The following is a 27,228-nucleotide window of genomic DNA, read 5'->3' as shown; positions in this document are numbered from 1 at the left end:
AGAAATTATTAAATGTTTTCCCCAAATTAAATATTTGTCAATTTGTCAATTTACTCCAGTGAACCACAAATTAAAGCTTCAGAACTTGGCGAATATTTTGATAAAGACAGCAAGAAATTAGCTCTATCTCATATTATCTATATGATATATTATCATATATCTATATTAGCTCTATCTCATACAGAAGTAAAGTCACATCTTATATCTGTATGGGGAACAAATCCACTAAAGGAAGGTCATTCTCCAGGACAGAAAAAAAATATATTCCTGGTAGCTAAATCTTCTGACCATGAAGGTCAGAATTAATATCTGTCACTCCAACTCTTACAAACTTCTGTATGGTTGAGACAGAGCCTTGAGGACCTTGTGGGGCAGGAGAACTACTTTAATACTTCATTATGTTTCTGAGACATCCTGAGGTCTCCACATATTGCAAGCTTAAGCCTTTTTGCTGTACCTGGTCAATAAGCTGCCGCCTGAATGGGTTGTTTTCTTCCAGAACATTTGCCCAGAGCTCAGGGTCCTTCCTGCGCACCAGATAGCGAGCCTCGCTCTTAAACAGAGAGTTCTCATTGCACACCTAAAGGAGAAGTTACAGTTATTAGCATTATTGTTTAGGGTCAGTACCACAAGACTGGCTTACCTAGCTATGAACCAGACAGTCTAAGAAGACTGACTAGAACTAATTGCTGACCAATGCTAAATGTCACAGACAAGTTCTTACCCAACCTCTGATCTGGAAGGCTCATGAAGTCTTCAGCAGAATTTCTATAGCCTCTCTTGGTTTTGCCCAACACACAAATACTGTGACAGTGGCTTCACAGTAACTATTTGCTTCTGTTTGAAGCGAAGACCTGCAGAAGCCTGAAGAACTTAAGTTTTAAATCTAGAAAGGGGAACCACTTGCCTGGGCAGTGTTAAGCAGTGAACTGAGGAATGGTGCAGGTGTTTCAAGCTAGAAGTAGGTTATGTATTTGGTGTTATTAGCTTTACACATGTTTACGAGTGTTTGGAATAGCAAGTGGCTTGGATTCTCTTGTAAAGGGCTTAAGGGTACAGAATAAACATGAAATCCCCTACAGAAGTGCACCATGGAAGTGTCACAAGTCATGATCCCATTAGTACCACTAGCTTCAATTTCCAGCTAGAAGAGTAGAAAGCTGAAGGCCTCAGTCATCCTATACCAACAGCTCACATTATTAGTATCTGAATTATAATTGTGGAGTCTCAATTACTGTGCTGTAAACACATCAGTACTAGCACAATCTTGCTTTACCCTTTACATTTATCAGTTGCAGGAGCTGACCCTTCTTCTAGGGCACAACACCTCAAGAAAAATTCTTACAGGAAGATCTTTTCTCCATAACCAGAAACACCTTCTCAGAGCATCAGTTCAGGGAAGAAACTGGTACAGACAGGTTTTTATGGTTAACCAAAATGTTAAAGCTTATTCTAGTAGTCTCCTAGCAAACAACTCAAAACCACCTTCACATCCCGAAATAAAGGAGGCAAATGTAACCAGCCCTTTTTTAAGGGCTACAGTGGAAATATTACTTCAAAATTAACTGCTTCAGAATGGAAAGTCATCCACTTTCAGTACCAAGCCTAGATTATATGACCATTCTAATGCTCACAGCTGACATTTTCTGCCTATACCAGTATGGAAGTGCAGGTGGGAGGAGAGTGTTTTTCTCAGCAGCCACATGCACTACAATTTGGCATTAAGATCTGGTGTTCATGTTGAGACTAGAAAGTGTTTGAGAACCCTGAGAATTTCACTTGCCCTTGAATTCTGAGGGACATTCTAAGAACAACAAGCTTAAGATAGGAGAGGAATGCTATTGGAGTAAGTCCTTGTAGTTAGACTGTCAACATTTATTTTCCTCATTTCTGGTTAACTATTGGAGTAACTCTGTGGGTCAATCACTATAAAAGAAAATTACAAGCCCTGTTTTAGCTTCAGGGGAACTTTTCTTTCATTGTAGACTTAGGCTAGATGACAGCCTGTTCCTTCCGTTGAGCCTTCAAGGCTCAAAAAATAAAAAATCAAGTTAACAAAGCTTTAATGATAGGCACATTCACTACCTGGGCCCAATAAACAAATTAATTTAGAGCAAAATCAGTGGATGAAACATATGGATGGTACTTCAAAGTTGCAATTATACAATTTCAGTTTGGATACAGCATAAGTTCTTCTCATCAGCACAAAAATTACTGTCTCCATATAGAATAATCCCACGTGCACCAAGTCCTGACTCCAAGAAAGGATTCTGCAAGTGTTAGACTAATAGCCAGAGAGGCTCTCACTTCAGGCAGCAAGTAGTTCTTTTAAGCATGTTTATAAACGTAGTTTTGCTAACCTTTATGAGTTCCAGATCACACTGCCCCCTCTCATAAGCAACGCAGGCTAGATGAGGGTCCCTCTTTTCACAGTATTTGCCAACGACACGGCTGTCATAGTAAGGATTCTCACGAAGGAAGCGCTCTGGATTATTGTTACTGTCTATGTAGATTTTGGCCAAAGCATTATGAGTCGCAGGTTCTTCACAGCCTTCATGAATCCTTGATTCAAGCCACGGCAACAGCAACTTAAGCCTTTAAAGAAGCAAACATTTTAGATTTAAAAGTCAAACTGAAGTATGCTTGACAGCTTCCACTCAGTATCTGGCCTTCCCTTCAAGCAAGTCTACTTAAAAGTAAACACAGACCAGACAGTTATTTTTTTATGAGTGTTAAATGAGTGGAGGCCAGATCTGCAGTTTAACATCGGGGAAGGTTGCAGATGCCCCTAGTTTTACAGTCTCTCAATGCTTGTTTATTAGCTGGCAGTTCATGCTTAAAGCCATTTGTTCATTTTACAGGTAGCTAGAAACTAAATACACAAGCTGCTGTGTGCCTACAGCTAGACTGTCAGGACAGCTTGATCCAAATTTACTCCAAAGGCACATCCCATGGCAACCTGTACAGGAGTGCTCAAAAGCCATGTTATACATTATGCAGTGCTGTCAGGCATTCCTATATGACCCAAACAGTCAAAAGACTGACTAGCAAATTAAAAGTGCTTTTCTACAAAGAAAAGCAAAATAGTATTAGTACTGTATCATTTAACAAAACTGCATCCAATTCGTGTATACCAGCATCAGGGAAGCCTAACACTGCTGCCTACAGATGCATTTTCATTACCGATTTCTTTTTTCCACTTCAGCCACCAGTTCATCTGTTGAGAATTGCCCTCTCACCACCATGATCAAGTTCTTGATGACATCTTCAGAACAATCTACATCAAGAAGTCCTCCAACAACTGCTGGTATACGGCTAGGATTCACCTAGAATAAACCACCATTATTAAAATTCGTTATTAGCATTACTAATGATGCAGCCCCAGTCTTCCACATGGGAAAGTGCTACTTAATTTCAATTATGATTCAGAGCAGAGAACTTTAAGTAACTAACATTTATATATATATTCCAGGAAAAATATTTTTGTGATAGACAAAAGGCCTATGGAAGAGCCTTTGCACTGGAAGTGTGAGCAAAAAGGAGACACAGCAGATTATGCTGTAGTCTACTAAAAGTCAAAGATCCTTATAAAGAAGAAAAGATCAAGCCCTTACCTTCTGTACATAGATCTCAATATACTTCTGCAGGTTATTGCGATATAAATAGAGCACCAGGTCATGAACAAAGTCAAACCGATCGCAGACAATGATCAGAGGAAGCTGATCTGTAAGCTTTGCCTCCTGTGCAAAAGAGAAAAACATGACACAAGATTATTCACAGCTATGCCAACTAAGCCTTCTTGCTATTTGCCTCCATTACAAAGCTGTAATTCTGCTGTAAGTAAAATATACAGAAGACGCTTCAATCCCCTGGTCAGAATATTTACCTTCAGAAAGTTCTTCACTCGTTCTGGGTTATAGCAGTTACTTTCACGGCAGATTCTTTCCACTTCCTTTATCTGACCAGTCTTGCAAGCTGCCTGGATGTATTTGAAGTGAACATCTGGATCCTGGCTAAAGTTTACAATGGAACCCAAGAAATAGAACAGTCCTGGAAAGAATCAAACATGTTTAAAATTGTTAGAAGTGAAGCAAATGAAGGCTGTATGGGCTTCAGCTTGTGACTTAGTTCAACCTTGCTGAGAGAGTAGCTTTCAGTCAACTGTAGGGAATATCAGAAGGATTCTTTTCCCTTCCTTCAGGTCTCATCTTTCTTTCTGATCTTTACTCAAGAGAGTTAAACTATCTAGAACAAAGCTATCCCTAGAACTCACTGTGATGAGCTCACTTTGATGAATGTATTTTAAGATCCAGCCATGTGACAAGTACCTCTCCCATAAAAGCTACAAGCCTTACTATTAGCTTTAATCAGTCAGTGCTTCCAAGTAAGCCACTTCCCTCTAATACTGTACCTTCATAGCTTTTGAAAGATTCAAAAAGCTCCACAAGAGACTGGGTACCAAGCTGTTCATGGTATTTAGAAGCAACTTGCACACAGAGCTGAAGGTTTTGCCTAATATTGGCTGACAGCATGGCACGCAAACACTCCACAGAGTCTTCAACTGAGAGAGAGCCAAAGAAGTTCACTAGCCACTGCAAAGAGACAGAAATTTTACTCAGTAACTCATACAAGATTTGACTGACTTCTAAGACATGCCAACTAGACAGTTTCTACCCCAGCTTCTAGAGGGAAGTCTTCTATGCGCTAAGACCAAAGACATAAAAAGAAACACACTCACTGTCTTTACAACTACAAAAATGCAGTGTGGAAATGATATTTGAAACACCTACCTGGGAAAGTGAGGTCAGATTTAAGCCACTGAAAGTACAAATTACAGTTTAATCGTTAACTGGACAAATGTTCTTGAATCACAGCTACCTGTGCTACTTCAGTACCTAAAACCCATTTCACAGCAGGCGCAGAAGTGCTAAAGACTGTTCACATCACTTTCCTACCCCGTACAACACTTACCTCAGGATTCAAGAGGTGAGTATGAACAACTGCACGTTTAATATCATAGAGATCTGTGTAGTGTTCCAAAGCTCGCTGGAGCAAGCCCGCCTTTTCACACAGCTGGGCAACATGAGCACGATCATAGTGCGTAAACATTTGGTTTCCAAGAATGGCATCTGCAACCTAGGAGGTTATATTTCACATTCAGATTGTCAAGAGAATCACAACAGCTTACCCTAGAAGTTGTTGAAAAGTCACAGCAGTGACTTACTTAGTAGTTTTTCATGTTACTAAATGACCTACAGATAACACTATCAGACATCCCACTCTCCATTTTTGGAGGAACAGGGTCTTACCTGTGGGGCATGAATCAAATTCATTTCCAGGAGACGTGTCTGAAGGTGGCCTTCTGCAGGGCGGTTGTTTTTCAGGGCATCCAACAAAAAGGACGTGCACTGCTGCAGAAGACTGTGCTCCATGAACACATCCACAATCTGTTGAGATTGGTCAAGTTAGAGAAAGGGGGAGTGGAGTGCTATATACACACATGCACATTTTTCTCTGTATATAAAAAGTCTGGCTAGACAGGCTATCACAGCACCTAGCATGCTGCATTTCCTTGTTTTCATAGTATTATTACCATGGTAATAGAGACAAGTTTCACACTTTGTTTCCTTTTTCTCTAGAATGGAAGGAGTGCATTACTCTGAGCTATTATGCCAGACTTTGCCACCCACACTATTTAGTTCTAACACAGCATGCAAATCTCATCCCTTCTCTCTTACTGGGATAGCTGCTAGAAGAAATGCCAAGACTTTTTCCAAGTAGCTTCAGTTATTTAATGATGCAAAACGTTCCCTTCTTTCTCCATCCACTTAACAAGAAATGGCCAATGGCAGCCAGAACTGACCTTAGGTTTATTTGTTCATCTTCCTGTAAATTGTCTGCATGGGGAGATGCATGCTCCATTAAAGCCAACAGTAGGATAGTATCACTCTACTGCTTATACTAAGATTGTGACAGGTTTACTATCAATAAACCAGAAAGATTTCCAGAAGAACTTGAGAACATGCTTGCCTCTAAAGACTCAGTGATAACCAAGACCTGACTATACTGTTTAGTCACTTCTCTAACCAAGATGACCAGAGACTTGATCCAGCCTTACCAGTCTCCAGAATGGTACTATGCTATTATCTCTGTCTAGAAAGAGATCAGTACTCTTGTTGTAGGCATCACCTGGTTAATGTTAGCCAGTGGCTCCTCATCCTGTACCAGCATCTGAGAGAACTGCAGGCCTTGTTCTGGACTGACTCTCATCACACTTCTCAGAAGGAAGATCCAGTCTGGGGTATAGCCAACCTAAAGATTTCAGAAACAGTCATGCATGTCTAGGAAGCTTCACACTTCTATTAAGCCTTCAGATTCTTTAGCACAAGGCTATGAATTGCTGTGAGCTTGCTGTGTCCATCCCCCATCTTCCAGGAGTTCTCAGATAAAAGCATTTCTTGTCTGCTGGCACAGAAATTCAGTATTCACCTACTAAGTAACTGAACTTGTGCCAGGGCATTTCTCTGGCTAGGTAAGAAAACTGCCTGGAACAAATATTTCAACAGGCCTAAGGCACTATTTATCAAGTCCTAAACTTACAAGTGGACATCAGACAATTTGTCTTTTCTTATCGATTGCAAAACAAAGTCTGAGGAATTTAGGAAGAATATTACCTTTATTCTGTAAAATAAGCTTAAGCCAATCCATTAATTTGATACTTCATAAAATTCTGGATGCTTTGAATTTTATTTTTTGCAGACCACTCAGACCATATTAATACACAATGATTTCCATAACATACACATTAAACGTAAGACAGAGCCTGCAGTTTGTGATAAACTATTTACCTTCTTAGCATACAGCACTATTTTCTGGAATTGACCAGTTTCAGCAAAGCACTGAATCACTTTGTTTGGCACATTAGCTCGAAGGTAGACGCTGAGTGCAAGGGTTGGGTCAGCAGTCTTCACCAAGTCTCCCAGCTCCTCTGAGCACTCCAGCTGAAATCAGAAGCGGTATTTTGTCAAGCAGAAGAATTCAGAGATGGAGCATCAACAAAAGTATTGCTCATACTCAACTGTTACAAGGCAACAGAAGTAGGTTAATGTCATGATCAAGCCTACCTTGTCTTCCTTCAGCCACTTCTCCAGAAGCTGTTTGCGGCCCTGCTGCAGGACAGGGCGACAGAGCTCCAGAGACTCAAACTTGTTCAGCTGTCCCTGGTCAAGCAATATTCCAAAGTACTGAAGCAGGGGAGAGGCCTGCCCTGGCTGAGCTGGTACACTCTGGAACTTCCTAATTGTATCACTGGTACGTAGAATTCCCTGAACAGGCACAAGATAGAGAAGCAATGTTTAATTAGTGAAGACTGAATAGTACTAGTCAAAAAAACATGTGTTAAGCTATACACTGAAGCAACTACTGTTAAACCTACAGTACAGAGAAATCAGTGAACAGACAAAGTTCAGTCTGGTTACAAAAGTATAGCAGATGCTCCTTTCATGGCATACAGGGGAATCTATTAGTCAGAACCACTACCAGACTGCAGAGAGCTAAGCACTGCATTTATGTTTTGAATGTCAAGTTCTGAAATGCAAGTGAGCTAAGCAATCCTCTAAGCTAAGCTTAGAAGTCATGGGAATTTGCCTTTTACCTTTTGAATTATTTACCTTTGGTGCAGATGCAGCCACTTTAGCAGCATCTGCATAGTTTCCTTGAGCAAACAGTGTGTTAAACTTTCTGGCAAATAATTCCTCTGCCCCAGCTAGGTTACTCCGTATAGCCATTCGCAGCCCCAAGTCAGGATTCTGGAGAACATTCGTAGCATAGTTCACTATGTTGTCTTCCTCAACACATACAGAAAGCACCTGGAAAGGACAAGAGGCATATTTAGGAGTACTGTCTTTTCCACAACTACTATGAAATACAACAACAAAATAGCTACGGCAGCTCAACAGTGAAGGAACAGATTATTAAAAAACCAAGTTCCTCTCCAACTAGTTCCGTACTAGGAGAGACTAAAAACTAATTAATCAAATAGTCACTTGCTCCCTTCCATGACATTTGTTGCATCCAGTCATTCATTAGGTTTGTTACATTCTATCTGAACTTTAAAAGGCTCAGAAATAGAATGGTAGGTTTGTTACCTGTCCTTTCTTGTTCACACCAATAATGCCTGAGGTAGGTTCATGAGGAGCTGTGACAAAGATAGTATCAGCACTAATACGGTTCATGTAGATACACACTCCAGACTCCAAGTCATACATGTGGATATATCCATACTTCGTGATCAGATAAATAACACCATGCTTAACTCCAATCTGCCAAAAGACACGTTTTTATTAGTCAAAACTATTAAGACTGCAACAGTTAAGACAGCTGCCTTTAGCCTAGTCACAAGAAAGTACTGCAGTGGCATGCCTTTGTACTGACACTAGAGAACAAATATAGCTTCGGGCTTCTTCCTTTCAGACTCAAAAGCAATGAACAGCTTTGCTGGCCATTCGCAGGCATAGCTCCAGTGAGTAGAGAGGTTGAAGGGAAATTAAAATTCATCTGCAGCAAAGGACATACTCCTCATCCTAATAAGCCAAGCTGAGGAAGAAAGTTTGGGCATAATTAGCATTCTAGTCTAGGTGTGTCAGTACAAGTTTCTGTTCAGAAATACTAATGAGATAATCCCATTCTCTTCCAACAAAGCCTACCGAAAGCACCACCAGAATCCAAACCAAGCACATCTACTGAGTACTCCAGTTTATCTGTCAAGTCACTGAAACTGGAAGGCTTTTGACCCAAAATGGTCTTCAGATAAGGAAGTACTTTCCCCTTGGAACAAGTCTTCAGATGTTTTGTTAATTAATCCTCAAGCTGAAGTATAATGCCATGTGAATCCTGCCATGCACACACTTTAGTTTAAGGCACCTCTTGGTCCATTTATGAAGCTGATCTGTTAGATTTGTCAGTATTTTTATGCTCTGAGATAGTCTGCTTTTTCTAATCACACAATTTCTAATCCTGCAGACATGCTAAGTGAAATCTGGTTTGTGAGAGCAACCAGATATATGCTTTTCTAAAGAACCTCCCACTAATGTCCCAAATTGCCTTTTCTGTGCTGCTGCTATAATATGCTAATATTCTTACCAAGAACTTGTAACATTAGTAGGAAGTTCAATAGGCAAAGAGATGTCAGACACATTCTACCTGAAGACACTGTTGAGGCGGGTTTTTGGGTCTGTTTCATTGGTTTGGGGTTTGTTTGTTTGGTTTGGTTTCTTTTTTAAAATACAGCCTTAGGCTGACATCTAGACAAATACAGGACAGCCTATATATTCGAGTTACTGTTTTAATATCCAAGCTACCTCCCACAAACCTCCTAACACCCCTCCCAGAACTAGGAAGAACAACAGCAAAGCACAATAGAAAGCATTCTTTACAACAGAGATGGCAGCTACTTGCCAGACTACAAAGTTCTTTTTTTTTTTGGGGGGGTCAAACATTTACCTGCATCGCCACAGGAAAGTCTGTTTGCGCCTCAGGTGGGAAAAACACATCAACAGCTTTCTTAACAAATGGCTGATTTCCAGTAGCTGGCTGACCTACTTCGATTATGTGCAGCTAGAAAGAAAAGAGTTCATGTCACAAGATTGCCTGTAAGTGCAGCCACATGAAAGAAGTTCCTTTCCTCAGATATGCTACTGAAGTCATCTGCCACATTTGGCCAACAGTCTGGGGAGCTGTGCTCCACATATTCAGAATATTAAGTTTTCTGGAACTTGATAAATTAAAAACGGGGAGAAGATTAAAAAAACCGAAACAACCATGCTTTCTATGAAAGTGGACTATTCCTATTTAAGAAACCCATTCAAGATGTTTTGAGTCAGACTTGTCAATTCATCGGTTTTGCAGGACAAGACTAGAAAGGCGAAGACTTTCTGTGGTGTTACCTCAGCTCTGTACAGACTGCTTAGCAGTTGTAGTATATGCAATGCTACTGAATTCCACATTCAGTTTGATGCAAAGAAACTACCTACAGCACTACAGGAACACGGCTGCAGTCTTTACCTTGCCTCCTGCAGGACTTCTCACAGCAAAACAGAAGAGGGTAGAAGGTTTGGCATTTCCCTCTATTTTGAATTCTGCAAAAGCTGCTGCATGGCCTTCTATAGGTTGGGAGACTTTTCTATCAACTGAGTACAGCTGCATTGCACCAACCACACGATTTTGCTAGAAAAAAAAAGGTCAGCTTTTAGAGATAAGATTTCAAAATGCTCATAGCAAGACCCTCGGGACAGTAAACTAAAAAGCAGCAAATGCTTCTCATCCCCTCCTCCAACACTAGAACTGAGCTAAAAGTCGGGCTATTCCTACACAAAAGATATTTTATAATTTTTTATTTACAGAAACCAAAGTTAAACTACAGCAGCTATTAAGTGAAGTGGGGTCAGGGCTCTCCCGATTATCTGCGTAACATGCTGCTTCCAGGGAACTTACCTGTGCTGAAATTCCTATCAGCAGCAGCCATTTTTGGTGTTCATCTGTTCTGTAATTGATGATTTGGCAGCCTGCAAGACTAGCATGTCTATCAAACATCTTTTGGGGTTGCGATTCTCCCTCCATGCTCCAGTGGTACACTGCTGTCTCTGTCACCAAGGCAACTGTATTCACAGATATCCATTTCCAGAAGATCACTTCCTCTGCCATTGTGTGGGCTTTCATTTTACTTTTCATCTCGATGTTAAAGATCTGAAGTGTTTTCCCAGCTAGCATGACAAAATCCAAGAAACATGACAGATCAATTACCACAATGGCCATCCTGTAGTTCACCTATTTACAAGCACCCAGTTTAACCCACTATTCCATTGATGTTACAGACAGGGTTAGTGTCCTGTCACATCTGAGTCTCCTCTGATACTTGACTCTTAGCAGAATCCCCTCTCCAACCCCAACAACTGCACCATCCCAAAAACAAAAAAGTCTTCTTATGGACACTCACACAGACATTCCAACAACTGACGAGCACAGACACTTTAACTATAAGCTGTAGTAAAAAGACAGTCTAAGCTACAGAGCTTGTGTAAACTCTTGTTTAGTTGGCAGCACTGGTATGCCAAGTTATAGATGCCTAGTAGATGTCATTCAGCATAATTAATAGAAAGAATGGTTCCAGTTTGTGTCAATTTAGTAACTGCTGTAGATGACCTGGACTGGATCAAACAGCACAAGATTTAAAACAGCTTGATACAGCCAAAGATCACAGCTCCCATCTCATTCTTTTATTGGATCAACTGCATTCTGAACTAGATGGGCTCTGTACAACAAGTACCTACTGAAGAGGACAGTGAAAAGTTCAGAAAGACTACAGGAAGGTTTGAAGTTTTAGTTCCAGTTAAGATTACTTCTTCATGATTTAGGAAACTATACTGCAGGTTTAGGCTTGATTTTAGTATTCCTTTTAACTACCAGAAACCCTACCCTAGTAAGAGCAGGCTTAAAACCAATGTTAATTGAACCAAACTATAAAGAATAAGGGATTCTGTTTCTTTCACGAAGTCAAAGAGATGTTTTATTTTACTGCAGATGAGACAACTGAGCTCCAGAAATATTCTTTTTGGTTCACAAGACACCCACTCAGACTGCTGGAGTATTGGCTTGTAATGCCATTATTTCTATCCATATTTCAGAAATGTTTCCTGTTAGTAACACTTGTGACTGCCAAACTGGGAGATATTCGCTGACAGATAAAGGCCACTGGCCACTGAGAAATTGTATTCAAGAGTTACTAATCCCAAGTTAATATGTATCCCAAACTGCTCTATAACATTTTAGCATAATTTATACATAAATTGATGATGTTAGTTTAATGCAGCGCCAAGAGATAAGAGCTAGACTTCAGAGCTACCACATGCAGCATTTGCTGCCTGGTTTAACTGCATAGAGAACTGTCAACCTGATCAACTACATCCTAGGAGAGCTTGCTGGCTTTCCTGGGACCAAAGGCAGCCTGCTAGTGAACACCTTACTCCGCACATGCACTTACTGTATAAGACAGATGCAGTAAGCCCAGGCCTGTACACTGATAGCTGGAAACAGCATAGTTACTGTATTGGACAACAGTTTGTCCAGCAATGGCCTGGTGCTATCAAGAGATGGATTTTGAAGTCCCACAGGGTATAGCTACACATGAAGCAGGGAGACAGGTAGTTCTGGAAGGGCTCTGGTCACCGCCTAAACAACAATCACAATATCCACATACAGAAACTGCTCTTAAGGACAGTCTGCCTGAAGAGGAAGCAGGATGTCTTTCCTAGTTTTAAGAACTGACAAACAGCTAAAAGCTCATGCTTATCTCTTTCTAGACTAGATTTATCTGCTGTGTCACAGCTGGAAATGGCTTTACAAGCTTCACTAGGCAGTTTAGCTCTGAATGTTGGGAGCTGCAGGAGCCAGAGTTTTACAATTCCCTAAGTGCGGCAACATACATTCCAACTTCACAACCCTAAACTGTAATCAAACTAAAAAAAAAAAAAATCTGTTCTTTGGATTGAGAAAGCAGGACATGCTATAGTCAGAGAGGGCAACTGTGCATTTGAGTCTTATGTCTACTTGAACACTTTATTAGGCCAAGATTCAAGACAAAAAGCAAGACTTAAGTTTTTCCGATCAAACTACCAAACTGATGATTCTGTTTAGACTATACAGGTGTAGTCAAGTAAGCAGATTCAATTTTTGAACATTGGCACAAGAATTTACATTTCAGTTCACTGAAGCATGAAGTTTCTCCATTCCACAAAGAATGGAAGCACCACCGAGTGCTGCATTCTCCACTTACACCCACTGCTGAGTACTCCCAGTACAGAGCAGCACAAGAGGACCATGAACACAAGGACAACGCATAAATCTTGGTACACCAGGAGAATGCCACATGCAATCCAGAAATGAAATTGTGCACACTGTATATCAGCTTAAATCAAGAATCATTTCATTTCTTTTTCTGAGGGTGGGTTTCTATGTTTATTGCTCAATAATCCTGGGATTACGAGCAACTCCCAATCATGGTACACTGAGTCACAATATGCAACCATTTTGACTACTGAAGCTTCACTCTATCAGCAGGGAAAAGTCTGGAGTGACAGACTGACTTAAATCATGTCTTCAGGTTATCATGGATAACATACTGGTTGGGTAGCTCTATTAACCCTCTTTTCTACCCAACCCTCTGATCATCAGATCATTTATAGAAGAGATCATTAAGTTTGCAACACTTGACAACACAACTTAGCATGTCAACATTAACTCAGCCTTGTCTGTTCAGAGAACAGATTTATTCACTCTGGACAGAACAATACTCCTTTTGAGCAAGACTTAACTGGCAAGAATAAAGTTATATTCTTTGAAACTGATGACAATCCATTTAGTTAGTATATTAGTTTTAAAACCAGATTACATAGTTTCCTTTTAAGAGGTAGATGAAGCTCTGCTAGTGTAGAGAAGGCACTTCCCTTTGCCAATAGTTTATTTAAAGAGGTCCAAGATAAAGGACAGTAAACTCTTAAACAGATCTGAATTTTTTTTCATTGCTACCTTTACCCACACCCAGGGTAAGGCAGTCCTTTGCAAGATGTGTAACTGTCTCAGCTGAATCACAGATTCAGTTGAAGTAAAACAGTCACACTTTAGTTTTCACCTCATGTCAGTGTAAGTCTGAGATCAAAGAAAAGAAGTTAAAGGCTTTGTGCCAGTTCTGAGGACTGTTATTTCTTGAACCCCTAAGTAATTTCACCATGATTTTTCACATTAAAAAACACACTTAGGCAGAAATGAATAGCACACAGGACATGCTAGCAGAGGTCTCTCATAAAAATATTGCAACTTCATTTTGTCTATCAACTGTACTTCACCACATATACACACAAACATGAAAAGCACACTCTCCTCCTTCACTCGGTACAGTCAATAGTCAAAGCAGCCAAATGTTTAGAAATGAGCCAATGGAGAGCATGATCATTGTAATACCAGGTGAGGATTAAGATTCCCCCACCTGGACATGAAGTGAACTGTCAAATGGCTACCTTAAAGTTCAGTACTTTTTATGAGATTGGACCATTCTGAACTACCAAACATACAATGTCAGGACAAAGTGCACTCACCATCTGTTTAGATAAGATGCAGGAAGAAAAGTACATAGTCAGTAACAGTTATTCAGATTAAATACCAGATGTTGGTCATTTCAGAAAAGAGCCAGAGATGTATTAAAAATTATTTCTTTGAGCTTAGAATGCTACTTAAAGGCAGTAGCAACACCACAGGTAGCAGTAAGCAGAGGTCTTCTAGCTGCAAGACCTCATGGTTGTCAAACTTAACATGCTTGTTACGTTCAGACTTTTACGCTTACTGGCCATCCTTATGACATATTTGTAGCTATCTAGTAAAACCTTCAGAGCAACAGGAAAGGGCCAGGACAGGGCAGAAAATATGGCTTTACACCCCTATTCATCTATACAAGTGTCCCTTATGTTTACAATACCTGTTTAAAGGGAAAGTATACCAGATGCTGACCTGGTCCTCAGTGAGGATAGGAGGCTGCAGTGCCAGGTCCAAGCATCTCACACCCACTTGGAGAGAAATCATCCAAAGATTACTGAAAGATCTACTGCCAAAAATACAGCATGCAAGTTCAGGCAAGAATTCTTATCCTCATATACATTCTTCTTAGAAAGTTTATGTAACATTTAAGAGCATTCATAAGTAGTAATACAGCTAAACAGTAGTTTTCATACTGGAGACATAAAGGGTTACTCACCTTTTAGTGCTATTACTTTAGAGGCTGGATTCATGATGGCACTTTCTGCAGAAATTGGACGTCTGATGGGTGTTGTTGGATCACTCATGTCAATTATCACTACTTGTGCCTGCTCTCCTACTTTCTCCCTTATGCAGATGAACTTGTCAGACTCCATTGTTAGGGTGCTGAATCCAATGTTTGCTGGATTAATGCCCAAATTTTGGAGCTAGAAAGACAAAAAAAGAGTGCTTTATTATCCTTCCCATGTTGAAGGTCTAACTTAAGCCTCTGTATCTAAAATCTCCTCCAGAAGGAAATGCAAGACTACCAAGCTTCTCTGACTAGGATGTGCATTATTGAATTATGATTTATCTTCTGATTCTCTTTGTTGCCTAGGTAAAGTACTACACAACTATCAGTGCTCAGGTCCTGAAAACATTCTGAAGTTGTATTATTGATGCAAACCACAGGAACTTTAACTTAAGCGTTTATTGCTTAACCTGCTTCTATAATGTGATAGACTGTACACCAGCAGCAGCACCACTACTGCAGCTTTAGCAAGGCTGGTAAATTTGATGTTCAAAACTTAAGTGGCAGAACAACAACATCCAGCATCAGTGGGTAGTACAGGAAGAACCAATTACCCTTATGCAACCCATTCCTAGGAAGAGCATGGAATGAAGTCTACACAGCAGGTTACAAGTGGACTCATTCATCTTACTTCACAGAATCTAATTCTTACCGGTGAAAGATAAGAAAGATGTGTCAAAATAAACAGTCATTTCACCTCTCCTTACCTAAGATGTCATGCCATGCTCAACAACAAAGGCAGGGATCGTAATGCAGGCCCCCTCCAGCCTTATGTCCAACTCTAAAAACATAACTTGTGCTCAACCACACAACAGCTAATATAAAGTACTTACTCTTAATGCAACCTGGAGTCATTTTGTGCCACTGAACAGACTGCCCTACAAGATGGCTACATCTCATTTTCATCCTTTTCTGTTGATTTTGTTTCCATTCACTCTCAATTTCAGGTTAACAGAAGGAGGTGGCAGTGAAGAAACATCGCTGCTTCACTGGTCCACAGTAAGTCAGATTTACCTATACAGCACATCCCAGTGTGGTATGTCTGCAAGCTGCATTTTACGTAACAGTAAGTGTGACAAGCCTGAGCACCTGCTCTATGCCCCAAAGCGATGCTTTTCAAGCACAGGAACTGTATCAGCTTCACTGAAGCTTCTCAAAGGATTAATCTATACTGCCTTACAGTGCACTGCAAGTGAAAAATTACTGCCCTCAAGGAGACAGGATAGAATCTACCACCAGCATCATTGAGTCACTACACTCCTTTGATACATACCACCAGCAGCTCCATAAAATAGACTAAATCCCTTGGGCAAGAAGTCCCATGATGGCATCACGAACACTTTTAGTGTGTTTGGGCTGATCATAGCTTGTTACAGCTTCTGTAAAGCTACTCACTAAACCATAAATTGGGTATGCAACAGAGATACCCGTTAAGTGTGGTGTGTCAGGACTATGCCCAAGAATGCCTCAGGAATTGTTTGTTTTCTGTTGAGCTGACTAATGAAGAGCTATTCAGCTCAGTAACTGCTAATCTCAACAGACTCAAGTTTCAGTAATGTAATATAAGCCAAATGTACGCATGTGTAAAAAGACGTTTACTCATTCCTGTAAGTGTCTCTCAGCAGAATTGAGAGCCATTCAGCTAACACCTCACTTCAGGGGTAAATACTTAATACACACCAGTAAACTTCAGCAGGTGCCATTCATTCCAAAAGAGAATCAAAGTTTAGGCACAAGGTCATGAGAACATGCTTGCACCTAGAGTTTTGAAAACAAATCTACCATGCAGGTGGCTATTACAGGCTTCTGTGTCAGTAAGGAAAGAAGTTTTCATACCAAGACAACTCGTGTACCTTTCATATGTAACACAGAACGTTTTAACACCCAACGAACATGCCAGCTGTAGCTCCGTCAACTTCTGTGACCTTGAAAAACAGAGGACTAAACTATAAGTTCTTAATTCCACTGCTCCTCTCACTTGCTCCACACCAGACAATGTCCACAGATTGTCACAAATTACGCATTCACATAATAGACACTTAAGAATTTTAATGTTGAGCATGTTCTGAGTCCATCTGCCAACACAGCAGTCCATTATAAGAGACTGGTTAAGTGTCACAAGAGTAGTCGAGAGATTTAACTGCAGCACAGTTAGGTCTGTAACTTAATTAATCAAAATCCAGATGTATTTCCAGAGTATTGAAGCAGAAACATAGCTTCTTCAAGGTCTAGTCTCAATTAGGGTGCTTCAGTTCGACCTACTCTTCAAGAGACAGCCCCTGGCCACTCATTTCACATAGTGAGAACCTTGAGGCATTTCCTACTTGAAGTTCAGCTTTAAACCCACCATTATTCACTCATAAGTCTGGTCCCTTCTGAAGAAAAGATTTTGGGTGTCTTCACTAAGACAAGTATGATTTTGCATCTAGCTCTGGTATTAAAATTTCCTTTTCGAAATTACTATAAAATCTAGCAAAGCCTTCAGATAATGTAATGCTGAATTCTGCTCAAGTATCACTGCCATCCTTATTATTAGGGAAACCCGTCACGTCTTTTAAAGGCTAAATGCCAGTACTCCCTAAAGAATGGTCATGTGAATACTGCAAGCCTCAGTGAACGATGACAACACTTCACAGTTCAGCAGTCTGAAAACACTGGAGACTGATCCTACCATTAGAGGATTGATAAGTATCTCCCTGAGATATGTGAGGCAGTGTAAGAGGTATATTCCTTACTGACTGTATGTAACAATATGAGCAGAATACCTCTACCATCAAAATACCAGACATCAGACAGCATCACTTTTACCTTGGATGGGACAAATCTGCCATGATGATCAATGTTGTCTCTCGTGCTCTAACACCCATTATGTACATGCACAGCACAGAAGCAGCTTCACTATCAGGCTGAATGAACCACATAACAAAGACTTTTGCTTCATAGATATCTAGTACTACTACAGGCTGGATTAGATATCATAAGAGATTTAAGCATCTTATAGATACTGAGAACTTACTGACATGGTAAAGATAAAACCAAGATGTATCATTTGATTCTCAACATGAATGAAGACACAAAGATATTAACAATGAAATACCACAATTAATCTGATATCTAGTCTTTCCCTGCTCTTTACCAGCATTGTACCATTTGCTAAGAAATGAAGTCAAAGTATCTTTTACATGAGAGCTCTACTAAATACTGGGCTTTCTAATGCATTTCCTTTACTGTGGAGTGCAGCAATCCAGACTGAATCAGCACAGACAAATCCAGATACCAATACCTCTAGCCTTCAAACTAGGTCCATTTCTTCAATGGGAAATACTTAAACCTAACTTACTGTCTAATACTGACACTCCAGTAAACAAGACCTACTATTAGTTAAATGCTGAAGTCAGAACTCTGTGAATTTAGTATTCCTCTAGAGTTCAATAAGTATCCCATTTCAGCTTTATGCCACATAATTCTAGTATAAATCCTTGATAGAGGTGATCAGCTATTGTTTTTAAGGCCATTAGAAAATAATAAGTCTTGAACAGAGGCTGTACGTATCCACATAAAAACTGCCTGCTAAAAACTCTGTAAGCCCATATCTTTTTAAACATAATACAAACCAAGAATGAAGTAATAGCATCCCATAACTCTTACTCATGTGACTACCTAAAGTTATATGCACATCCTTACTGGGGAAGACTACAATTGCTGGGCATCCCTGCTCACCCTCACCTCATCTCCTACTATAGCTCTTATTTTGATAGGTGAGAGACATCAAGGAAGTATACAAGACCCAAATCATGCAAGACCACTGTGTCACAGGTTTTAGCTGCAGTTGGAATTAGGCTTTCATCTTAAGGGACAGTTACTCCCTACACAAAAATCTACTTCTGTATGTCTGTGATGAGGATTGGATTATCTATCAAATGAGTATCACTACCATGTGCAGGGCACTTTTGAATCCAATGAGCAAATATGGGCTCTTCATCACTGAACAGCTGAATCAAGTCATGATGTTTAGCCCTACCTTTTGAATACAAATCCAGAAAGTCACTTACAGCTTGCAAATATCCTGAGTGCTTTTTAAGTCCATGTCTAGCCAAAGCAAATTCATGAAAGCCGTCCAGCTCAGTTATGCCTATTGCACAACAGATATTAATTCTTAACAAGACAAGCCAGACTATCCAAACAGAAAGTGGTTTTGTCTTGAAAATGATGGAAGTAAATCTACATCCTTTATGCTTAAAACCAGGATACTTTAGCCTGTCAATGCTGCACCAAGATGTGCTCTCAATACATAAAAGCTGCACATCATGCCCACAAGCTTTTGTTGGCTGTGCTCTGGAGTCTGTATCAGTTATTGAACAGAAAGCAGAACTGTGTGTCTGCACATCGAAGGGATGATGGCTCCAACCTTGGAACCTGAGACCTTGCTTAAGCAACAGTTTTCCCCATAGACAAGCAAAGATTCTTTGCTGCTGAGAACTGGAAAAAGCTCAGAGCACAAAGAGATGCTTTTAAGACAAAAGCAATGACTAAGTAAAGGAAAAGTTTAATTTTAGATCAGGAACACTTTGTACACTGGATTCTAGTAGTATTGCTTCCAGTCTATGTACAAGTGTATCTGGTCTTCTACAACACTTCAATTGTAAACTACAGTCCTCTTGGAAGAATTCAATCTGGTAAATAATTTATAATTCACTGCTCCAACAGAAGCACTGGACTTAAGAACCTGATTAAATCACATTAGCTTAAGTAGTATGCACGAGTAATTCACTGCAGCAGGACTTGGCATAGTTCGCACTGCTGCAGCTGGGCAGTCACCAGACAGATGAAAACTAAGGCCTTGTCTTATTCCCCTCCCTTGCTGTGGGACTTAACTACAATATCCTCTGGGGGAAAAACGAGCAAGACGAAAGCTCTTTATGAATTTGTGGAGACTCATAACGATGGAGTTCACATCTAAAAATAACTGTTCAATTGCATTAAATGGAGCTAAACAGACCCTGAATTCCTTCTACCACATTAAGACCAGGATATCTTTTTTTCATTGCAGCTATTCTCCATCCTTCAGCTCACACACGACTTGAAGGTACAAGCTGTAACAACCTCAAATTTAACGTGCCCTGTGACTGGCAGTCACTCCTCCTGCACAGGCTTGGAGCTACTGTTCAGTCAGAAAGATGATCAACACAAAGCAAAATGAGCTGCACAAAGAATGTAAACAGTCTGCTGATCCCTAGCACTCCTCCAATTCTACGTGGACCAAGATCACTGTTTCACTTCACACTACCATTTATCCACTTCCAGCAAGAGAGTGTGGGAGAGAAGAGTTCAGTATTTAGCACTGCAACTTATGTTTAGCTTCTCTAGAGAGCACTTTCTGCATGGTTCAGTTCTTCTTTTAGTAAAGTACACATAACTACCTCGGGAAGACTCTGAACTTAAAGGAAATAATGTTTCAGCAGCAACAGGCTGAACTTGGAATTAATTATAGCACTAAGTGATACTCTAATCACTTAAAGCCATATTAATTAAAAAGGCTACAGGTAGAAACAGTATACAGATTGAATGAAGGCACAGAAAGATTTAACTTAGGATCACTGAAACACACAACAATTACATGGATTTGTAACTTTTTTTGATTTATCACAAAGCAGCATAATAGATTTGCTAAGCTAGTTTTAACTATGACAATTTAACCACAGTCAAGACAATTACTTGGAAATAATGTGAAGGGGGCAGGAAGAGAGATTAAGCTGGTAAGGTTAAATATGTGTGACAGTGCAGTATGATGAAGAGAAGGCGTAATGTTTCCACAAATTCCCTACCAGTCAACAACAAGCACCATGTAATATTAATTCATGACTCCAGATTCTAGTTTACAACATACAATTTTGAAGTTAGAGCTGATATAACTGTACTGCAGATATCCAGCCAGAGCAAACACTATGAGTTCCTACATTCCTTCCATTTTCCCTCCCTATCTATCCCACCACGGAGGGACAACTGCAGAAGCAGAATGAGGCTACTGCATGCCTACTCCCAGCTACTACTGATCTCAATCTCTCTTTAGCAGAGTACTGCTTTAGAGCTCTGCACTTAGCCTGGGGGAGAAGCAGGAAAGAGTGAATGCTGAAGAAGTTTGCTCCTACATGTTAGCAACCAACATCCCAGGGATTTCCCTGCTCCTCCATGCAGCTTTCATGCTGAGGAAAAGTGACTCAAGCACAGGTTTAGCCTTTTCAATAATATCAAATTATTTAAGAGCAAAAGCAGGTGGTAGCAAAAAATAGAGTATGACTTCAGTACAAATCCCTTGAAAAGCAGGGGGGGCAGCCCCCCACCCAAACCTAAAGTACCACAATGCTGATATTAGCAGTGCTGCAGGACACACAACACTGGGAATCACAGAAAAAGACATTTAACATGCAAAGCAGCACAGTACACCTCTTGCATATCAAGTGTGATACCCTCTCATCGCTATTGTGTAGATCAAACACAATCAGCAGGATTAGTCATGCTTGCTAATTTTAAATGGTAAGAACTGAGGAGAATCTGCCACCAAAACCTCTTTGATCCCAGGTTTGTTACTCAGACAGCTGTTCTGTAGCTCTTATGAACCTGTTTGAGATTACTACAATCACTGCTATAGTGGACACTGGCAGAGAGGGGAAGGGAGTAACTGTAAAATTCTTCACTACGTTAAACTCTCCTAATACACAGAAATTCAGACGATACAGGTGTGTCTCCTCCCTTGGACACAGAGATTAGACATTTCTTGAATTCACTCTAATTACTGTTTTTTCCAGGCTAGAGCTTCTTCTAGGGTCACCAGGACAGTTCTTCCAGTTAAGCACAAAAACACTTCCCAAAATGAGCTAGAAGTGGCCGTAACCATTTCCCAAGCTGAAACACCCAAAGTGGCATGAAGTCTACGCTGGGGGATGACACCCAGTTCATATTTTGAAATGGATGCCTGATTTGACAGAAAGGGGCGGTACAGCGACCGAAGGATGACTTGCCAAGTCCACTTCCTGTTCTCTCATTCATTTAGCAAATTCCTTTAATTCCTGCCTCAGACTGTACGTTCAGAGACTGCTGCTCTCTCATTCCATTTACAACCCTCCCTCGCCAGCAGGTCACAAGAAAACAGATAAACCGGTTTGTCTGTGCTGCATCCATTAGCCATGGATCTTTTCCAATGCTGGCAGTATGGTTTTCACAGGCTATAAAGAAGAGAATCATGTCATTCTGGGGGAGGATTTTTTAATATTGTTGTGTTTGGAAGGAGGGACAGAGGCTGTGCAGCTTCCAAGTCCAAATGGTTTCTCGCACCTCATCTCACCAATTTCCTCACAGCTGCAAAAAAGGAGGTTCCCAGGAACCTTCGCGATCCAGGGAAAAACCACGATCCGCCTGCAAGACTGCGGCGTCCCCCCAGACTGAGGCGGGGAGCGCCCGCGGTGCCCGGGGCGAGCAGCGCGGCCCGGCGCGGCGCCTCCCCCTCCCCGGAGCGGGAGGTCCCTCCGGCGACGAGTGACTCTGCACAAATCGCGGCCGCTCCGCACGCCGCGGGGACGCAGCTCCAGGGCTGGAAGGATGGACGGACGGATGGATGTACAGAAGCGGCAGCCCACAGTCCGCACCGGGGGCGGGCTCGGCCCCGCGCGCCTTCCCGCGGCGCCCAGTGGGACGGCGGCCGCGCTCCGGAGGGAAGGAAGGAGGGGACGGAGCGGGTTCCCCAGCGGCCTGGCCCCCTCTCTCCGCCCTCAGCGCGCCCCCATCCCGCCTAGGCCGCAGCCCCCCCCCTCCTCCGAGAGAGGGGGTGAGGCAGAAGAGGGGGAGCCCGACCCCGCGCCTTCATCGCTGCTCCCTGCGCTCACCTGGAAGTGCTCCTGGAAGCGAATGGGCAGTATCTGGGCCATGGCTAGGGGCGAGCTCCCCAGAGCAGGGGCGCGGGGCAGGGACGGGTGGTGAAGCGGGGCGGCCGCCGGTACTCCCCTCACGGCGGCGGGAGCGGCGCAGGCGCGGAGCCCTCGCTGGGATGGCGCCCCGAGCGCCCGCCGCCCTCCTCGGCCTCAGCGCGGGGCCGCTCACTCGCCGGGATCCCTCCGCACCTCCCCAGCCTGCCAGGGTCTCCTCAAATAGTCCCTCCCTGCCGCGCTTCTTCCCCCGCCCATGCCACCGCCTCTCGCCCGCCCTCACCCTCCCGCCTTCCTCTGCCCCGCTATCCCCCGCTCTCGCTGAGGGCACGGGCTGTGGGACGCGACTCTGAGGAGCAGGTGGTCCCCGCCGCGCCTACGGCCAGCGCAGAGGGGTGGGAGGGGTTGTCAGAGAGCAGGTATCCTTCCGCTGCTGCCACAGACGCTCACGTGACGCGGCCCCTCCGGCGCCGCCCCCGGCCCACCCTGCCACCGCCGCCCCGGGCTGCTGCCGGCCGCACTCACACGGAGCGCCGGGGCTTCTCCTGACCCACCCTCACACAGAGCCCCGGGGCGTCTCCTGACCCACCCTCACATATAGCGCCGGGCTTCTCTTGACCCACCCTCGCACAGAACCCCGGGGTCCCTCCCCGGCCCGCCCTCACACGAGCCCCCGTTGCTGTCCCCTCACCCAGATCACACAGACCCCCGGCGCTGTCCCCCGCCCACCCTCACACGGACGTCCGGGGCTCCTCCCTCCCCTTCCCCACAGCCGCGCGGCGGTGCTCCCCTCAGCGCCCCGGGATTCCCGCCGGAGGTGAGGAGTAAGACAGGGAACACCCAGGAGCGGCCTGGTGGGCACTGGAGGCCCGGAGCCGCCCGCCTGGCACCTGCAGTCATGGCTGGCTGTGCAAAAGTGCGACTCTACTCCTCCTTGGCAGCCCCAGAGCCTCCAAAGGCACTGGTGTCTTGCTGGGCCAGGTGGTTGCTCTTGGCCCACCACCCATCGACTTATCCTACCTGCAGTAATGCCTGAAGGTAGGTGAGGGGTTTATGACCAGTTACCAGTTATGAAAACCATCCAACTGTTCTGCCCTGTTCAATTTCTAAATAGAAATAGGGCTCCTTCCCCAAGAGTTGACATTGTGAGTTGGAAGCTATTGAATAACCAAAAAGCAAAGGATCCAACATGCAAGAGATACATCAACACCTTTTTTTTTTTTACCCTCACTCCTAGTCAGCCCATTAGCATCAGATGAGGGGGGTGAAGTGCTATTATATTTCTCCTAAATTACAGTAATCCTTTGAGGTGGAAACGGCAGCAGTGGTGCTAGCTCCAGCAGTTTTACCAGAGCATTGTGTTGTTCACGTTTTCCCAGAGAACTCAGCTCTGGGAAACACAAGATTATAGGAAAATCTCTAATGCAAAGCTGAACAAGGGACCCCAGAAGACTCAAAACCAGAAGGCAGATAAAAACAATTTCAAATACATTACAATTTAAAACTCATTATTTTCACTTAACCTCGTTCATTTTTAATACATGGAGTTGGGAATTGCCAAAACTGGGTTAAGTTTCCAAAGGAATCATAGGTGTGGCTCGCTGCATTCCTGCTGGCACACAGAGTCACAGGCTGCAGCCATGGGGATCTCTTGGGCATGAAAGGGAGACCTGAAGGTCCACAGCTGGACTGAGGAATCCCTGAACAGTCCATTGAACAGGTGGCTGGGAATGAGATGCTGCTAAAGCCCCATCCCTGCAGAAATCTGGGATCTGTAGCTCTCCCCAGAGGACTCAGGCTTGGGGTTACACACCAGGGTCTCGTCTCTCAAAAGAACAAAGCAAAAACTGGAGCTAAAGTGGAAACAACTTTTCTTTATGTGGTCCAAAGGGGTGTGAGTAGCATCTGCTCTGCAGGTTTGTTAGTTGCAGTTTAATTATGGTGAGTTATGAGTTTCTAAATGAGGGCAGGTCAGCAGTGTGGCAGACAGACCACCAGTGGGACATCAGGACATGTCTGTCACCAGCCCATTTTGGCATAGTGAACTTGTTCTGTCAACTTCCCTCCCTCACATTCACCTTGTGGATGCTAATTAATTATATCCAGAGATCCTATTTTTGCTAGTTTAGATCTATTTCTTAAAAAAACCCAAGCCATGGACTTTGATCACTTACTGTACAAATAATGTAGTACCTCTTAAGTAGTGTACATAGCAATGATACATACTTTTATCTCATCTATATTTTTTAATTGTGACAAAGAAATGAAGCAACAGATTCATCTCTGAGATACTTTTGTTATTAAGAAATACAAATGAAAGAAAGTCACTGTGTACTGTGTGCAATCTCCATAGTCTGCCACTAAGCTCCTGACATAAACTAGAGAGATCACTGGCTAAGGAAACTGAGGCTCTTCTAAAGTATAATTAAAATGAAAGGTCTGTTATATTTCTTCATTCCAATTTTAATAATATAATCCTTCATGCCCACTCCCAGCTGGCCAAATCCTAATTACAACATCCCATAATTTCTGTAGTAAAAAAAGTATCTCACTTCATGTAAAAGCGCTTTGCCGCACTTCTGTCTGCTGATGTCTTTCTCATTTGTACCTTCTTTACACTGCTCTGTGTTTAAATATCTGTCCTCTGTCAGATATGATGTTGCTGATCCCAAGGGTTGGATTCTTTGCAAGTGTGATCATCTCTGAAGAGCAAGCAGAGAGCATTGGACATTTTGGCACAAATCAAAAAGATGGGAAAAGTATTGTGCCATCTTTTCTCCACTTTGCAGCCTGCTGAGCTTCCACAGCTGAAGAAACTGACCTCTGTACTGTCGGCTGCATGCGTGGATGTTTTAACTGAGTCTTTTAACCTTGTTTTCTATATTTAGTTTGGGGTCTCTCAATGAAAAGGCACTACTGGCCTTATTTAAGGTATTTCTCCTACAGTCTATAGCCTATTAAAAGGGAATGTAAGAAGTCTCTAATGGTTTACTGTGTTAGTGCCACTGTGATTAGCTGACTGCTACTCTCCTGCTCCCTTATACAAGGCAGAGCCACAGCAATTGACTCTTTGTTGCTGAGAAGGGTGTAATCCCTTGCAATCTTTTAACAATGCAAATGGAAAAGCTCCTGGTAAATGTTTCTCTATTTTTTACAGACGTTGCTCTCATCCAAATATTTGGTTTTCTGGCTCATCCTTATGGATGGCAGCCTGATGCTCTTTTTTCAGTGTTTGAGAACAGCCCTGAGAAGAGCTGCATTTCGTCTTGGAGGGGCTGTTATTTACATGGAAAAATGTAGTATGTATGTTCCTAGTCTTCTTCCCACAGAATCAGCCAAGGAAGTTTTCCTGGAAAAGCAATGTGCATTTCTCCTAAATGATTCTCTCAGGTTCTTGCTCAACAACATCCGTTCAAATCACTGGTTAACTACACAAGTGTTCAATTTCCAAATGTTTGCCCACTTTACTGTTTTGCAACAAGAAGGTAAAAAAGTCACTGTCACATCTTCTGGCCTGTATGAGAGAGCATCCACTAAAGAAGAACTGCCTGAGTGGGAACACTCAAACCTTTGGAGTGTTCCTCAAAGTGCAGCTCCTAGGAACTGGAAGTCTGTGGGTTGGACTTGCACATCCTTGTGCATGATCAGGAAACTGCTGGAGAGCTGCTGCATGTGGCAAAGCACTGAATGCAGGGTGTTGATACACATCTGTTCCCAGCTGAACACTGCCTGGCACTGTCAGAGTGTCAATGTTTTGCCTAACAGATAAATGCAAACCTTAAGAATGCTGGATCAGCAGTCACAGCACAAAGATGTTTTGGTGCAGCAATGACAGAGTGTCACAACAACTCCTAAAGTTCTGATTCAGTCTCTTGTGGAGAAAATTTGCATTTCATGCATCTCAAGGCCCTTACTGACTACCCCGTTTGCTTCAGAATCCAGTTTGAAATTGTACTCCTTGTTTTTCAAACCACACCCTCACTCCTTGGACTTCTTTCCAGCTTGTCTCCTGGAGACAGTGGAGTCCGCCCCTTTCCTCCCCTCTGTCTCTTCTCTCTCCTTCCAATAAACTCCTCGCTCTGAGTCAAAGAACTGTCTCCTGTCATTGTCACCCATTCCAGAACTGACTCCTTGTACATGTCCCGCAGTCCTTCTTCATTTTGCTGCGAAGTTCCATTCAAATAATGCTCTTTTCGCCTGGAATTCAATTATCCTTTCCCATCTGTTCTTACTGAAAGCATAACTCTGGGTCGTACAAAGCGCTCTGAGGCTCTGGATGAGTTTCTTCCGTGGTTTTTGTAAGACATTGTGCAAGCTCCTGAGAGCAAACTGGTAAAAATGATAATGTTTTTGGAGAAGTTATTTGAAATGTAAAGATTATGTTGCAGAGCTAATATGTAATAAGTAATAATGTAATTACTTAATGTCTAATTCATT

The 27,228-nt window shown here is 42.4% G+C and overlaps 1 protein-coding gene across 3 annotated transcripts in view; it reads right to left on the bottom strand.

Moving 5' to 3' along the window:
* Positions 1-23,012, bottom strand: part of CLTCL1 (clathrin heavy chain like 1) — a 34,358-nt gene extending 11,346 nt beyond the window's left edge. For 2 of the 3 annotated variants that reach the window (XM_085075878.1, XM_085075880.1), the window contains exons 1-18: positions 22,753-23,012; positions 14,801-15,008; positions 10,492-10,760; positions 10,063-10,224; positions 9,502-9,615; positions 8,148-8,321; positions 7,671-7,868; positions 7,125-7,325; positions 6,849-7,001; positions 6,190-6,312; positions 5,310-5,447; positions 4,972-5,136; positions 4,412-4,592; positions 3,887-4,050; positions 3,615-3,740; positions 3,184-3,326; positions 2,361-2,595; positions 458-580 (exon numbers count right to left, since the gene is read on the bottom strand). In XM_085075878.1, the coding sequence (XP_084932004.1) occupies positions 458-580; positions 2,361-2,595; positions 3,184-3,326; positions 3,615-3,740; positions 3,887-4,050; positions 4,412-4,592; positions 4,972-5,136; positions 5,310-5,447; positions 6,190-6,312; positions 6,849-7,001; positions 7,125-7,325; positions 7,671-7,868; positions 8,148-8,321; positions 9,502-9,615; positions 10,063-10,224; positions 10,492-10,760; positions 14,801-15,008; positions 22,753-22,794 (2,919 nt within the window). In that variant the 5' untranslated portion in view covers positions 22,795-23,012. The remainder of the gene's footprint in view (positions 1-457; positions 581-2,360; positions 2,596-3,183; positions 3,327-3,614; positions 3,741-3,886; positions 4,051-4,411; positions 4,593-4,971; positions 5,137-5,309; positions 5,448-6,189; positions 6,313-6,848; positions 7,002-7,124; positions 7,326-7,670; positions 7,869-8,147; positions 8,322-9,501; positions 9,616-10,062; positions 10,225-10,491; positions 10,761-14,800; positions 15,009-22,752) is intronic. The other variant, XM_085075879.1, reaches the window with a different exon arrangement.
* Between the last annotated feature and the right edge of the window lie 4,216 nt (positions 23,013-27,228).

The sequence above is a fragment of the Lichenostomus cassidix genome, chromosome 15, assembly GCF_008360975.1.
Source record: "Lichenostomus cassidix isolate B80296 chromosome 15, HeHo_3.0, whole genome shotgun sequence".
NCBI lineage: Eukaryota > Metazoa > Chordata > Aves > Passeriformes > Meliphagidae > Lichenostomus > Lichenostomus cassidix.
This window is presented reverse-complemented; position numbering and strand designations above follow the sequence as displayed.